Source organism: Saccoglossus kowalevskii, chromosome 16 (genome assembly GCF_978046115.1).
Source record: "Saccoglossus kowalevskii chromosome 16, keSacKowa6.1, whole genome shotgun sequence".
Classification (NCBI taxonomy): domain Eukaryota; kingdom Metazoa; phylum Hemichordata; class Enteropneusta; family Harrimaniidae; genus Saccoglossus; species Saccoglossus kowalevskii.
The window spans coordinates 5893173-5910300 of record NC_140656.1 but is presented as its reverse complement, the minus strand read 5'-3'; the positions used below and the strand labels follow the sequence as shown (position 1 = coordinate 5910300).

General features: G+C 34.7%; 1 protein-coding gene across 1 annotated transcript in view; it reads left to right on the top strand.

Annotated features, from left to right (window-relative positions):
• Window positions 1-17128, top strand: part of LOC100369572 (phosphatidylinositol 4-kinase alpha-like) — a 68080-nt gene that overhangs the window by 11102 nt on the left and 39850 nt on the right. Inside the window, exons 3-14 of the mRNA XM_085491663.1 lie at window positions 1456-1549; window positions 2647-2732; window positions 4992-5070; window positions 5378-5865; window positions 7924-8089; window positions 9294-9488; window positions 11541-11641; window positions 14633-14871; window positions 14988-15083; window positions 15296-15479; window positions 15691-15797; window positions 16544-16751. Coding sequence (XP_085347789.1) covers window positions 1456-1549; window positions 2647-2732; window positions 4992-5070; window positions 5378-5865; window positions 7924-8089; window positions 9294-9488; window positions 11541-11641; window positions 14633-14871; window positions 14988-15083; window positions 15296-15479; window positions 15691-15797; window positions 16544-16751 — 2043 coding nt within the window. The remainder of the gene's footprint in view (window positions 1-1455; window positions 1550-2646; window positions 2733-4991; window positions 5071-5377; window positions 5866-7923; window positions 8090-9293; window positions 9489-11540; window positions 11642-14632; window positions 14872-14987; window positions 15084-15295; window positions 15480-15690; window positions 15798-16543; window positions 16752-17128) is intronic.

The following is a 17128-nucleotide window of genomic DNA, read 5'->3' as shown; positions in this document are numbered from 1 at the left end:
TTGTTAAACAGTCTATAGTACAATTTAGCCTATAGTAATAGCTGTAACTGTCAAACACTGATTAATGTGTACTATTTCTGAGCAACTTGATCCAATAATTCAGGAAAAATTATCCCACTTTCAGTCTATTTCAAATTGCGCATCATACTTACCGTTAACGTCCTATTATAAACCGCGGTTTATATTACAATGTATCAATTTAAAAATTGGGATCAAAAGCTCAAGTTCGGGGTGCGGTTTCTATTACGTACATATTGCAATCACTAAATGGGCGTGGTCATTTTTTGTCCACAACGCATGCACAAAACAAACAATACACCGTACAATCTCTTGAATAGGCGTCGGGGAAGAGTGAAAGACCTTATTTTGGTTCTAAAATAGGCGTTACGAAATGTTGAAAAATTACAATCAAAAAAAAATTCTACATGATACAAAAAATACTCAGTATTTTTAATGTAATATGCATTTATTTTTTTTAATTTTCTTGGTAACGAAAAGTATATTCTAACAGAAGTTTCAAATAAAAACACGAATGCACTGCTTAGTAGCAAATGATCACATAACGGTAGCTCGATCGGGCCATGCTGCTGGTCTCAAGTGAATAACTTACTTGTTTTCGAAGTGTTGATATTGGTGATTATTATTTAGTAGTGATTACAATAACGCACGAAAAATAAATTCGTTGAATTGTTATAAAATGCAAGTAAAATTCAACTTAGTTTCCCCGTAAGCGAATGATTTCAGTCACATGTAAACAGCCGATACGATATCCGCCATGCTTTTGAATGCTCACGTGACGTATTATTGACCGGATAGGTCAAGTCGCTAATTAACCAATCAAAATGCTGGATGGTGCCCACGTGTCTAAATTACATAGCTCATTTAAATATGTTAATGACAGTTCAGCGACTTCATGGTGAACGCAACACGGAAGAGATTTACCGATAATGTAGTGCGATCTTTTGCCTTTGATTTCCATGGGAAAACGGCATGATTTTTTTTTTAAATCAAGAAATTATTTGTTTTCGAAAGATAAATTATTCTTCAATGCTCAGTTTAACACTTTTACGGTGATAAAAGCTCATTGTCTAAAACTTACGAAACACACAGACGTATTCAGAAAGAGTATTGACAGAGGTCGCCGCCAGAACAAAAGCAGTTTCATTGCCTGTCTGACATCTTATCACCGCTGAACAATAAATAGGTGTGAATATTTTTAGGCATGTTGTCGAAACAAAGAATAGGATTAGGAACAATGCCGTTTTGGAACAGCTGGTTGAAACAATGAAGACAGTCACGGTCTTGTTGAATTGGGGGTGCGGTTAGTAATAGGTACTTTTCAAGTTTTCAATTTTTGTTAAGAACTCTTTAACCCCGAAGCCGGAATTGGGGGTGCGGTTACTATTACGTATGCGGTTTATATTAGGACTTTAACGGTATTTTTTTTTTTTTTAGTTCAAGGAAAAAATTGTATCATATTTACTGGCTGTGTTGAAAGCATTTCCCAGAGCAATATGGATTGAAGACCCAATACTTCATGTTAAAGGATGTAAGTACATGTATCATAAATATAGAGGGCGCTTGGCTTGGGGGAATATGGCAGTCATCTTGAATTCAGTCTTATTAGTACCTGTGGGCTCATAATTTCGAATATTTCAGAAACCTGTGGACCAAATCTGTTCATTCTTTGCATGTGCCTAGCACTTTTCCTGGGACATATGCACATGCAGTGGTTTACTAATTCAATTCAAGATGGCTGGCTGGCAGCCATATTGTTTTTTGAAAATGTGGTATCTTATGCATGCTTTGTTAGTTTCTCTTCCAATTTGGTACATACATTATTAATGTTAGGATACATGTCTATGTAGATTTGTTCATGATTAGATCAAAGATGGTTGACTGGCAGCCATTTTTTGTTGAAAATGTGGTATCTTATGCATGCTAAATGTACATACGTTGTACATTTTAGATTACATGTCCATGACAATTTGTTGTACAATCGGATGGCTGACTGGTGGCCATCTTGCTTTTTAACCACACTACAATAAAATATCTCCCAGGCTTATGGACCATTTTAATTCATATTTGTCACATAAATCATATATATAGGAATACATGTACAAGAATAAATATGAAGACTGGCATTAGTCTTGGACAGGATTTGTTGGTTTTCATTCAAGCTTGATACAAACATTACCAATGTTGAGATAAATATCCATGATGACCAACTGGCAGCCATTTTGTTTTTTCAAAATGTTTTTTCTTTTCTTTTCAAATTATCGGTATACATGTTAGGATACATGTCCATGAGAATTAGTTTCACAATCGGATCAAAGATGGTTGACTGCCTGCAATCTTGCTTTTTGTCCATACTACTATATTTCTGTACATGAGCCTGGACAAATGAAATTCAGTTTAGATAAAGAAATGCATATTAAATTATACTGTTTAATTTCTGACCATATATTTCGATTTTGGAAGAGTCATTTAATACATCTAATTTCTGTTGATACTAGACCAGTCAATTATTTTTTTGGCATAAATAACATTTCTCCTAATTCCATTGGGGACTATGTCATTAACAATGACTTGTTTAATACTGTGTTGAGATGGAACCTAATAATGGCAATTTATCATTTCATATAGACTTACCAAGCAGTGAAGTGTTTAGTTTCTGTTTGACAACGTTGCTTAGCGATGTTGCAGCGGACGATGATGAACTCACAGGAAAGGTAATATGTTTTATATGCATGTCAATTTCTTTTTTGTTGGTATGATTCTTCTGAAATATTAATTCAGCCAATTATAAACAGGGACTATGTCACGGACAATGACTATTAATCTGAAAAGTTTGTTTTCTAAAACCCTGATCTTTTTTATGATAACTACCGGATTCGGCTGATACCCCGCTCATCCTAAACCCCATGGGCGATGTTTCAAATAGTGGGCGATGTTTTGGTCCACACATTGCCTGACTGAACCTACAAACATTTTTACAGACCCAATTTTCCTGTCCGACATCTTGTATCGAGCGCGCTATTTCAAATATGACACTAACAATAATTCACTGTGAAGTCGAAAAGCATGAAACTCCAATAAAACAAATGCTGTATACGAATTGTTGTTGCGTATTATGACTCGTTAAAATACATTTCACTTACGTTTATTAGACTCGAATAAAGTCTACGCTTGAAAAGAATGTTATTTACGAAGTTTAAAATAGCCAAGCCTTCCTGATTCGAGCCTCTTGGTTGTGATCAGTAATGTTTGATCTTTGTCTGTATCGCATTCCAGACAAAAAGTTCAAGATCGGTAAACAAGAAATGGGCGAACTAAAATGTCTCCTGCGTTTCACATGTGACATGATTATTAAAAAAACACAGAGTTAAGCGGTCATGTACGTTCTATAAATCTAACTTTGCACACATAATCTTGTATTGACGTGTTTTTTTTTCCAAAAAAGACGTTCCCTTTCAGTTAACCCCCAGTTAACTCTTTGCGTTCATGCGTTTGTGAGAGTTGAAAGATTTTTTTAACAAATGACAAGTAACTATATTGATTTGCGTCAAGCTGGATAGCCCGAATTTAAATATCAGTGCGTGAACTCGGGAGGTCATTACCCAATGCCGCACATAATTCAAACGCGGGGTTATTAGAGTTCAGACTAAATGTACATGAATATTGCGATCGAATTAAGTGCGCTGTCCAGAGTTTATTATATTATAGTAAAATTTAACTTGATGCATAGTATGATTTATATTACATGTTCACTTCAATTCGAATAAAATAATTCACCATTGGAACATCGATGAATCACAAGTATTTAAAATATTTTCTCTGTCGACTTTCCATAGATACCTGACTACTATCCCTTTTAATGATTTTTATGCGCCCATGTTTATGTTTGCGTAATTATTACGAATGCAACACATTATCAAGTCGGTAATATTGAAATATTTACAGACCCAATACCCCGGGTCAGCGCCCTAACAGTAGTAAAAAATAACTTGGATTTGCGTAATTATCATGAAAGCAATATATTACAAAGTTGAAATATTCAGAACCGGTACAATATTGTAAACAAATTTGCGTAATTAGAAAAGCAGTGCACTAAGTAAACGACGTTGATATATTCAAAGCCAGTACAGAGTTGCATACAAGTTGCGTAATTACAGTACCGTCGGATATAATAACAATTTTACTAGATCGACGCGCGGACCATGAAAGAAAAAGGATGCTAAGGTAACGCGCCAGTTCAGTGCGTGACTTGGGGTCAAACATCGGTCAACACACACTTGATGTCAGCATCGCCGCGCAGCAAGTTTCGCAAAGAAGTACTTTAATTGCGTCCCAAAATGATGTCGCTGATCACTCAGTTGTCGCAGCATGTGTTGTGTCATGTCTATGATGCACCCTGTTTCGACTTTGGCTTGCTTTTCCTTCTTGGTGCATGTTTTTGTTCACGTAAAATGCGACCTCTCACCAATGTATTAAAACACTTTGAATTTATACTTTGCATGATTATATTTGGTCAACGCAAAACATTATTTTTTCTAAACATTTTCTGAGACTATTTTTTATCAACGCAGGGTTATTTTTCCAGACAATATGGTCTTCGTAATAACTGCCAAAACATCGCCCGGGCGATCTTTTGGTCCACATTTTTCAAAAAAAAAATTGAATCTTCCGTAAGATCGCCCAGGGCGGGGTATCAGCCGAATCCGGTAATTTTTTAAATCTGGTGAGAATATTGATGTTTTTATAATACAATATCTAGTCATACTTAATTAACAAAACATAGCATGTTTTTTTTTTTATCTAAATAAACAGTAAGCTTACAAGGACATTGTTCCTTAGATTTATGTTTCAGTGACTCAATGAATATTCTGTTAACAGTGAAGTACTGGTACCGCTTTTTAGATGACACATTGTTGATAATGTAGTTATTTCTATTATTATAAAATGCTAATTTTTGTCCTCTTTGTTTTCAGATTCTTCAAAGCCAGCTTGAAGTATTTCAAGAACTATGCACTGTATGTCAGAGCCCAAGTGCTGGCGAGATTACAAGACGTAAGTTCATTTTTATTACATCTTAATCCTGACAAATTTAAAAAAAATAATTTTATTTCTGCTATATAAACTTTTGTTTATAACAATCTGCATTAAACAAAATCATTCATTCTATTCTATTCTATTCTCTTGTAGTCAGCAAGAAAATATAGCCAAGTTATTATTATTCTTTTTCCTTTCTTTTTATTTACATTATTCAAAATGTATTACAGACCCCTGTAATGTTGCAATCATTATCCAGCATGGGTTGTACATTTAGAATGCCTTGTATTATCTATGGTTTGAATTATCGTTTTGTTTCCTCTAGATGACCTGTGCAGAGATATAGTGCCAGTGCTTATTGGAATGGCAAGGGCACTTGGCCGTTCCAGCAGTGATGAAACACCACTTCTTTGCCAGTTATTCACCACACCAGTTCCATCAACAAATGAAAATACAGGAGATGAAAAAGTCATCTTGACACGGTCACAACGAACATTCAGTACTTTTCGACCGATTATCTCACGCTCTATGTCACAGACTTTTAAAAACATTAACCCTCCTGATGGGTCAGTGTCACCAACGTCTCTTACCTCAGAAGACAAGTACTCACCCACTCGACAAGTCACGCCACAGGATACTGAATGTGAAAAACAAAAACATAGACTTAAAAGTTACGGATTTGATCCAATTGTACACATGTTCACAACAGTTGGCTCCAGTTTTCCACGGCTCAAACCTGTAGTTTTATCTGAAGAAGAAAAAAGGCCACCAATAAAATTTAACATTCAACAGTTGCAGATTGTGTTACAGATGGTGAGTTCAGCAGTTCCTGGCAGGGACATGACTAACACAATTTTGTTGCAGGATTTTTTTAAAACTGACCAAACTAAACCCTTTGTCTGGTCAGTCCGAAAAAAACAATTATACATGTCTTGTCTGAACTATTTCTTGAATGATGAACTTTGATTGTATGCATATTGACCAATTTTCAATTCAAAATGGTTGTCAGAGTATGTTGAGAGAGTTCACATAGTTATTGTTTCCATGGAAACAAGTTAAGGTACAATCTTTATTTTCTCTTTGTCATTCATTTGGTGGAACCTTTCACTCTGCTAATTATCAAGAATTCTGAATTGATTTAATATCAGGTATTTTAGTTTAGCATTAACATTTATTTTTTACCTAGCATGTTATTTTACATGTACAGTACTGTAACTATCTTGTATTGGAGATGTACCTATTTTAGCTACCTTGTATTGGAGATGTAGCTATTTTAGCTACCTTGTATTGGAGATGTACCTATTTTAGCTACCTTGTATTGGAGATGTACCTATTTTAGCTATCTTGTATTGGAGATGTAGCTATTTTAGCTACCTTGTATTGGAGATGTACCTATTTTAGCTATCTTGTATTGGAGATGTAGCTATTTTAGCTACCTTGTATTGGAGATGTAGCTATTTTAGCTATCTTGTATTGGAGATGTAGCTATTTTAGCTATCTTGTATTGGAGATGTAGCTATTTTAGCTATCTTGTATTGGAGATGTAGCTATTTTAGCTACCTTGTATTGGAGATGTACCTATTTTAGCTATCTTGTATTGGAGATGTAGCTATTTTAGCTATCTTGTATTGGAGATGTACCTATTTTAGCTATCTTGTATTGGAGATGTAGCTATTTTAGCTACCTTGTATTGGAGATGTACCTATTTTAGCTATCTTGTATTGGAGATGTAGCTATTTTAGCTACCTTGTATTGGAGATGTACCTATTTTAGCTATCTTGTATTGGAGATGTAGCTATTTTAGCTATCTTGTATTGGAGATGTACCTATTTTAGCTATCTTGTATTGGAGATGTAGCTATTTTAGCTATCTTGTATTGGAGATGTAGCTATTTTAGCTACCTTGTATTGGAGATGTACCTATTTTAGCTATCTTGTATTGGAGATGTAGCTATTTTAGCTATCTTGTATTGGAGATGTACCTATTTTAGCTATCTTGTATTGGAGATGTAGCTATTTTAGCTACCTTGTATTGGAGATGTACCTATTTTAGCTATCTTGTATTGGAGATGTAGCTATTTTAGCTACCTTGTATTGGAGATGTACCTATTTTAGCTATCTTGTATTGGAGATGTAGCTATTTTAGCTATCTTGTATTGGAGATGTACCTATTTTAGCTATCTTGTATTGGAGATGTACCTATTTTAGCTATCTTGTATTGGAGATGTACCTATTTTAGCTACCTTGTATTGGAGATGTACCTATTTTAGCTATCTTGTATTGGAGATGTAGCTATTTTAGCTACTTTGTATTAGAGATGTAGCTATTTTAGCTATCTTGTATTGGAGATGTAGCTATTTTAGCTACCTTGTATTGGAGATGTACCTATTTTAGCTATCTTGTATTGGAGATGTAGCTATTTTAGCTATCTTGTATTGGAGATGTACCTATTTTAGCTATCTTGTATTGGAGATGTACCTATTTTAGCTACCTTGTATTGGAGATGTACCTATTTTAGCTATCTTGTATTGGAGATGTACCTATTTTAGCTACTTTGTATTAGAGATGTAGCTATTTTAGCTATCTTGTATTGGAGATGTACCTATTTTAGCTACCTTGTATTGGAGATGTACCTATTTTAGCTACATTGTATTCAAGATTTATCTTTTCAGTAAACCAATTAGATATCAGTGTCATTGTTGATCCTTAGCAAAATTAAGATCCTGTTAACTAAGTACAGCATTAAGGCAAATTTGCTAAAATTTCATATTTTTCTCAGGTTGTGTTTTGATTATATATGTGATGCATTTCAAATTATTTACTAAAATATGCAAAATCAATTATTAATTTAAACTTTTGTATACCTCTCCAGGCTCAGAAAGTAATGAACAAAGAAGTGTTGAAGTTTTTAGACAATGCACTGTTGGATCAACTCGGAGAAAGGAATGCTGACAGAACTTTCATTTATCATAGTTTTAGTGAAACAATCAATGTTGCCATGGTAACACTCTTGCGCTATCTTCTTCATCATCAAGAAGGTAAGTGTTTCTGGTGCACCTAACTTTCAGAATTCTGATTGGTCAATTGGTTCGGCAGCCATATTGAATTGAAATTAAACCGGAAGTGGTTATTTGACCACTTTCTGAGGGCAGTCAGATTTTTTTATGGCATATAGTACAACTCATATGTAACAGATATACATGTAAGCAATAACAACTTTACCGGTCACGCCATCTTTTTTCTCCTAAAAACGACAAAAAACACATTTAAATCTTCTTCTTTAGAACCACTAAGCAAAATTCTCCCACATATGGTATTTCATCATCTATATATGAAGCACATTTCAGTTTGCAAAATTTGTTACGATTAGTCACATGGTTTGGCCGCCATTTTGGTTTTCTTCTAAACAGGAAGTTGTTTTTTTAGTCGTGCCACATTTATGCGATTATCTTCTCATTTGCTGCTTTGCATTTCTATATGGAACTCTTTCAGAATGTTAAAAAATATTTCAGATCAGTCACATGGCTTGGCCACCATCATGGATTATAGGTAAAATTGGATATGCTGTTTATAAGATGTTTGGTCATAGTTTGTTGCAAGAAAAAATATAATTTTAATCAGTCACGTGGTTTGGCTGCCATCTTGGATTTTGCATAAATGGTACTTTTGCAATTACATGTGTTGTATTGGACTGATTTGGCTAAATATATGGTCATGCATGATCGTTAATATGCTTAACTTTAACGCTGTTGCAGAATGGGACATGCAACAAGTGCCATAATGAAGGCATTAAACGAAAGATGTACCTGACATAAGAGATTACCATGATATATGATCATGTAACCTCATTAATATGCATAAGCACATGGCTCATTATATATTCTTAAAACCATATTTCGATAACCAAACCAGGTAAATACATGGAACCAATTCACTGCATTTCGTCCTCATGTTACTGATCATTCAAACTACCTGATTATCTATTATGTGTCTGACCTCATTAATTATGAAACAGAATCTTGTCCGCTTGGCCCCCTCACGCTGCTTGCGGCTTTAATCATTCTTCTTCTTACTGCCTCCCCATGGTTTTAGTCTCTTTTTGACTACCTCCCATGTTTCTAGTCTCTTTTTGACTACCTCCTCATGCTTCTAGTCTCTTTTGACTATCTTCCTATGCTTCTAGTCCTCTTCTGACTACTCCCCTTGGCTGCATATACTAATGAGTCTTTCGTTTATCATCAGATTTACCCACTAGCTTCACAGTAGATGTGCAGTCCTTCATTAGAGATCTGTTTTTATCTGGGCAGACAGAACTACAGAACAGAAGTCAGGATACTATGAGTCAGAGCAGAAAGACACTAAATACATTTTCGCTGGCAGTTAATGCTAATGCTGCCTGTGTGGATTTATTAGTTTGGGCAGTGAAGGAAGAGACAGGTCAGTGCAGTAACTGAACAGTACTTTAACCATTAAAACGAAACAGTACATTGGTACTTTATATAATGCTTGATGTTAGAGTTGTAACTATCAGATGTGTTATAGTGCACGGCTTGTAAAAACTTGTAAATTTCATCCAAAATCAAATATTCAACATTGTCCACACCCATAAATGTTCGCACTTGCCTTTAAAGGGGAACCGATACTGTAAATAGGGATAAGATGGCCACCGCAATTAGTATGTTAATCCGAACCAAGCCGCTCACATTGTGATGGGAGCTCCGGGAAATGTGCCATTTACCATGTTTACAGATCAAGCTATGATTCCAAATACATTTCTACGGGGCATGAATATGTACGCTACTGATTACACTCGTCTGGTTGGGCTTTTGATATATAAAAGATGTTGTTTTCAGTCGAAACATGCCGCGACAAGTAAAAATCACGAGTTTAAAATGGTGGCTAATGTGTGCAAAATGCCTGTCAATCACAGTTTGAGTGAGCGAGCATAATAAGCATTCATTTACTTAGTGGACAGAGGCGGAGTTAATTACCCATGAGCATGTGGTGCAATCCATGGGATTGAGCGGTTCCCCTTCAAGGTAGAGATGCAGGTTCGTGGGCACTCGGGAGTGAATTTTTTTTTTTTGCTTTTTATTATCCAAACAGTCTTGGCTATAGACTGTTAAATTTTGTAGAATTGTGAATAATGGAACGTACTCAAAAAACAATTTTAAAATATAGATAACAGGTGAAAACATTCTCTTTTTTGAATGCTTAGAAAGATTTAGCTAGGCTGTACATAAATAATAAAAAAGAAACATGGTGAAAAAAAGAAATGACGGGATCTCCATATTATGCACTATATTTAACTTTTAACAAAACGATAATACATTTAAATTTAGAACTGTTACAGCCATTTTAATTATGAGCATTAGCAAACTTCTTACTGAGTGAATTGTCATGCAAATTAGCAATTGTCTCAGCAGCTTCTTTTTAGGGCACATCCCAGAACTTTAAAAAAAAAATAGCTCCTAGACGCTTTGACCTTTTGTTTTGAAATTTTTACAAATGATTGACAATGTGTTTATCTTCAAAATGCCGTTGGGGCATTGCTTTTGGTTGAACAGTGTTACAACAATTGTACAGACAACTAGCCTGGGTGTTAATTTATGCATCAACTTGAAATAGTGAAATTTGAGCTGCTGCCCTGCAAAATTGACAACTGGTAGACAGTTTTCAAGACGGCACTTTCTTCATAGTAAACAGATGTACCCATAAACCAATTTTGACAGGAAACAGAAGCACGGTTTAGAAGCTAATTTTTTTTTAATCACTTTTGACCAAAAAAGCACATTTTTGTGCATATTTCAAACTACAGTGTCCATAGAAAAAAAATACTAACAATATTTTTAAATTCATACAATAAGCCTTCTGAAAATGTATAGTTTTGTGGACAAGGGAGGTCATCTTGGTTTCCTAATTAACTAATTAAAATACCTGTCAGGTAAACTGCATCTCTACCTTAAGTGACATAAAAATTGCGATCACTCACCTTTTCCAAAATAAAAGCACTTACTGATTGAATGATGTTGAACTAAATAATTAATATTAATATATTAACTAATAAATATTAAGGACTTGTGATGATGTTGCCATACAATTTCTGGATTGATTAATTTTATTTATGAAATGTTTATAATGTCACCAGGTTTCTGATGTTGACTGTATTTGGTACAAATTGTTTTAAACTTTTTCTTGCTTCAGAATACATTATAACATAGCTCTGGTACACATTAAAAAAACTCTTCTTTAGAGTGTATTTTTCAGACTTCTTTGATCACAATTTTTTACCTTTTAATATTTTCAGTCTGTTCAAATACTCTTTGTATTTTTGAACAAATTAAACCCATATGTATATTTAGTGAGTTCTTGTGTCAACATTTATGGTTGCTAAACTTTATAATTCAGCCAGACCTACATGTACATGTATGCATCATGGGTTATCATAATCAATGACATATAATGCAATGTACATCTATTTTTTTCCAGGTGCTGATGGGTTAATAGGTAGATTGACTGAAAAGTTGAATTCCAGTATGGGAACAAAACAAGTTTTAGCACACATGCCTCTAATGATGTGTTGTTTAGAGGTAAAATAAACTGTTTCCATGGAAATTAGTACATTAAACTTTGTAACCTTATTCGATGTAATGAAATATTTTTTTGTTTATAATCCCAGGACATGAACTTCAGAGCTAAATTTGATAACAATACATTGGCATATAGAAATAAAAATGTAGTGTAGAGAAAATCTGTATACTAGTATTTTGATGGGCACCAAGAAAAACTTCCTGGGCTTTGATGCAGTTCCAATCTGATTAAAATCTGATGTAGTGTATGGGCTTTAATTATTTTAGCTATAAACTTATTTTAATTTTATTTTGTATTACTTTTGTTATTAATGCCCTTTTATTTTTACCTTGCCCGTACCATCAAAGATGGAAGGGAAAGGTATATTAAGGGAAAAATTTTGTCCGGTGTTGTTGTCGCCGTCGTCGTCATTAATAATTGTTATTGTGTGCATAATAACTTCACTAATTCTATTCCAAACTTCACCAAACTTGGTCACTTTATTCATCAGTATAAAGTCTTCCCTGAGTTGAACAACAGATGTCCTGTATGAAAATATCATGCAAAAATTGAGAAAATCTGATAAAATATTTTGACTGTTTCTACTTGAGTGATCACTGGTGATACACATCAAAGGTCACTGATCTCAGTGGAAATATGCATTGTTGTATGTGTTCAATGAAGCAAATGATTTATCTTGTAATAATATCCTTGGTAATGTATCTCAGAATCCCATACTGGGTTTCAAAACCAACTCATGGAGAGATTGCACAGTCTGATACACATTTGCAAACCTACCAATAAAATCTTTACAGAAAACAAGATGTCAGAAAATCAATATAAGCACTCCTATGAACTGGGTGCCAAATCTGTTTAGTTCAAAGTTATCAAATCAAAAACAATACATAAAAAATACATAAAAAGCAAAACATTTCATCCACATTTAAAAAAAAAAATTGTTCTAAAATATATGTATTCTGTATTTGACAAACAGTTCATTCGACAAATGAAAACTCACAGAAATATGTTTCAGCTATTAGAACAGAATGATAGAGTTTTTATAATACTGGTTTAAAAACGCACTTCAAAGATTGCAGTGTTTGAAGATGTAGATTCTCAGGAGGCAACAGTACTGTTGACTTCTCCCTCCACTGGACACCAACTAACTATTTAAGTTGATTTGCATACAAAGCAGAGCTTGCAACATGATAGCTGTTCATAAAGGGTGTTTTTTTTTCTTTTCATATAATACAGTAGTCACACAATAAGGCAGTTCATATTTGTCTCAGTGAATCATTAATTTTTGACAGATACCTGTACCCAGCTAAGATTTTCTGTTATCTTGCATGTTTTATGAATCTATTGACGTCTAAATGCAGCACTTTTTTTTTTGTGATGAGGCATTTGTTTTTATACTAAAATATCTGAATTACTTTGAATAAAGCTGGAAAATATGTCCCTTAAAATAATTAAACAAATAAGTCATCAATGTTTTTGTAAGATATTTACATCTTTAAAGGACATTTGGTAGACTGATTCCCCACTGTTGGTTCAACCTCAAAAGTTGTTTGTATTCAAAATTAATTATGACAATGCATATTTATATTGAAACAAACTATGATAAAGGGAATTATATTATACATGTATAACATAGGGCAAGGTCACCAGAGTTCAACTATGTTATTATTTTACTTTGATTTTGATTTTGTGATTTTTTTTTAATTCCGCCATACCTACATCTGATCCGGCGCCTATGTAAGTCCCGTTCAAATCTCGCGTAAGTAACAGCCAATCACAGCCCCCCTTTTATACAAGCTGTCGGGTGCTTAGTACTTTTCAGTGTATACGGGCAGTCTTTCTGTACATTATATTTTGCCCACTTGAATAAACCATTAATAGAAAATTGCTAGTATATTTTTATTTGCAAAAGAAATTCCACAGCATTTTACAATTTTTGTGATTACATTGAATATTTTTTTCACTTCCAACAAATGTGTACACTTCCAGATACATCTTCGCCAGCCAAGGTTCGTTCATTCAGTCATCGCTTCAATTTTACATCACTGAGCATAATTATCTAGAATGGAAGCAAAAAAAATAAGTAAATCGTAATGATTAGAACACTGTAAACAACTATAGAAAACAATGCAAACTGATTTTAAATTGTATAACGGTCACCGGCCCACGGCATCGACGCAGAAAATTGGAGCAAAAAAATATTTCCTGATCAATTGCGATGTGTTCCAAATAAAAAAATATTTTATTCCAGTCCAAATCAGCTCAATTACTATAATAACGAGTTATTGTATAATGTACAAAATTTTGATACAATTTGATGAATATTTACAGCTACGGCTTCAATACCATAGACGATTTTGGCCCGATCGTCAACAAAACATCACCTGTCTCCAGGGCAGGCGACTGGAAAAAGACACTGGTGTTCGGTCGAACCGATGGAAACAAAATCGTCACTCCCAGAATAACTATGCAAAATAACGATCTAAAGTCGAACCATTCGAGCCACAATATTAACATAAAAATGACTTTCGTTGCATTTGACAATGATAAACTTACCGAAAAGCCGTGTTATTCTCGGTTGCTAACGTGGGTAAATCCGCCATTTTATTTGAGTCTGTTTGCTACCTGACTCTGCCCGGTGACGTCATCATGTGCGCTATAGAAGGAGGTCTGTGATTAGTTGACTAAAATCGTCGATAGTGGGTCTCGTTGAAATCTCGTTACATAGGCATCAGGTCAGGGCGGTAGGGTAGGGCGGAATTAAAAAAAAATCACAAAATCAAAGTAAAATAATAAAATAAAAGGGCATTAATAACAAATATAATAAAAAATAAAATTAAAATAAGTTTATAGCCAAAATAATTAAAGCTGGTCACGGCCATACACTACATCAGATTTTAATCAGATTGATGCAGTTCAATTCCTGTAATCCCTTTTTGGGTGTTATATCTACAATTATCACAAATTTGCTGACTTAATTTACTTTGTTTCAGGGTCTTGGTACAGTAGCTGAGAAGTTTCCAATTATGTCCCACATGAGCATTCATGCACTGGAAGATTTCCTGGTGAACCCATCACCTGTTTTGTTAAAACTCCACAAACAACACAATTTGAGTGCCTCTGGTCTCAAGGTCACTGTTGCTGGGCAGTCAGCCATGTTTTCAAGTCGCTCATGCGCTGATCAGTCACCATTTGAAAAACTACGAGACTCTGCAATACACAACCTCTGTAGGTTCGTATACTAATCTTTCTTATACATATATACAGCTCATTGGTTGTTTTGGGTCACATGACCTAGTATGTATATTTCTGATTGGTTGTTTAAATATTTTTTGTTGCATTTAACAGATCATTAAAAGCTGGGTTACATGAGAGTTCAGATTGCGTGCAGGCATTTTTAGCATCAGTGTCAAATCGATTGTATACAGCAGAAACAAGTGAAAGGTGAGATTTCAGCTTTATCTGTGTACTGTATAGTGAGTTCTGGTAGTGTTGGTTAATTCAGTATTTCGTAACCATTTCGGAGTCTAAACAATTTTTGTTTTCCTGATATACACAAATTTCATCGTGTTGGCAGTATTTTGGCAAGTTCGTCCCAAAAACTCAGGATTAACTGTATCACTCGTTTAATACCAATATTTGTTGTTGTCTTGAAGGGAGTCTTCTTTAATATCTATCAATACAATCTTGACTCTGGGCCATGTTGCTGTGACGTTGAGAAACACACCAAAAACAATGGAGAGCATCTTTCAAATATTTCAACATCGTTTTTGTCATCCGCCATCACCATTAGACGTACTAATTGTTGATATGCTAGGCTGTATGATAATCAGCGGCTCCGTAAGTCTTTGTAATACTCTCGCATTTGTTGAAAATCATGTGAGGTGTTGACACCAATATGTCGTTCTGACCATTTTTTTACGTTCCATTTCACACGTACGTGGAATCTCGCAAAACAGTCCTATTAGATTCTCTTACATTTATTCAAAATCCTGTGTCAAAATTGAGAATGGTTATTGTATATCATTGGACTTTGTCTGATCTTTTCTAGTCGTCCATTTATCAGGATGTTATGAACATGTTCATCCAGATTAGCGTCCAGGCTGGATCTGCAACTTATTCCCGTGGTGGCACTGATGACAGAACACATGGATACAGGTATAATCTCACCGTATGAATCACATAATATATATATGCTATAATATTTAGCCTTGATCTGGTACAGTGATTGAGGTCTTCTTGCATCTGTGAGATTGTTGATGTGATCCCCGTCAGCCAACAGTTCACTTATTATAACCTAGGATATTCTGTCCATGTCAACATTGTGTGTTTGGGAAACTGGCCTCCAAAATAGGATGGAGATATACAAACTATTATCCCATATCCTGTCTTAAGTGCCACATGTTAAACAACCCAGGCATCCTCATTACAGTTTTGACATTACTGCGGGATGATTGGTTCCTTCACTGTAAGACTTAAGGCAGAAAGAAATATGGAAATATTGTGTTAATTCTTCTTAATTCAATTTCTCCAATGACTGGAGAGCAATGTCCCATTAACCACATATCCCAACCCGATTGTTAGATAGTGTTGGCACTCAACACAATCTTTTATAAGACTTCTGGATCAAGAAATCTATGCATAGCTGATACAATGGAATATTGAGAATTGTAGCTGTGCACATACAGTACTTACTAAATGTAAATCTAAGTTTGGTGGTGTATAATTGTATAATTGTGAAACTTTTAATAAAAACTTGGTTATAAACGTGCAGTAAACTTTGCAGAGAGAATGTAATCTGTTCATGATCTACATATACATGTGTGACCTCTAAATATGCAAGTTAAATATGAAATGGTACAAATGTATTTCATATGTCAAATCATGCATTTTTTCTATGTCAGGCACTGTTCATTAGCTGTTATCAATGCCCTAGCAAACATCGCTGCAAATCTAGAGGGCGAAATTGAACAACATGAACTGCTTGTGAGACTGCTGGAGTTGTTTGTACAGTTGGGCTTAGAGGGTAAAAGAGCCAGTGAGAAGTCAACAACTATGAAGGCATCAAGTAGTGCTGGTAATTTAGGTGTACTCATCCCAGTTTTGGCATTGGTAAGTAATGCTGGTAATTTAGGTGTACTTATCCCAGTTTTGGCATTGGTAAGTAATGCTGGTAATTTAGGTGTACTTATCCCAGTTTTTGCATTGGTAAGTAATGCTGGTAATTTAGGTGTACTTAATTTTGGCACTGGTAAGGAATGCTGTTAATTTAGGTGTACTTATTCCAGTTTTGGCATTGGTATGGAATGCTGGTAATTTAGGTGTACTTATCCCAGTTTTGACATTAGTAAGTAATGCTGGTAATTTAGATGTACCTATCCCAGTTTTGGCATTGGTAAGTAATGTGCTGGTAATTTTGGTGTACTTATCCCAGATTTGGCATTGGTAAGGAATGCTGGTCATTTAGATGTACTTATCCCAGTTTTGGC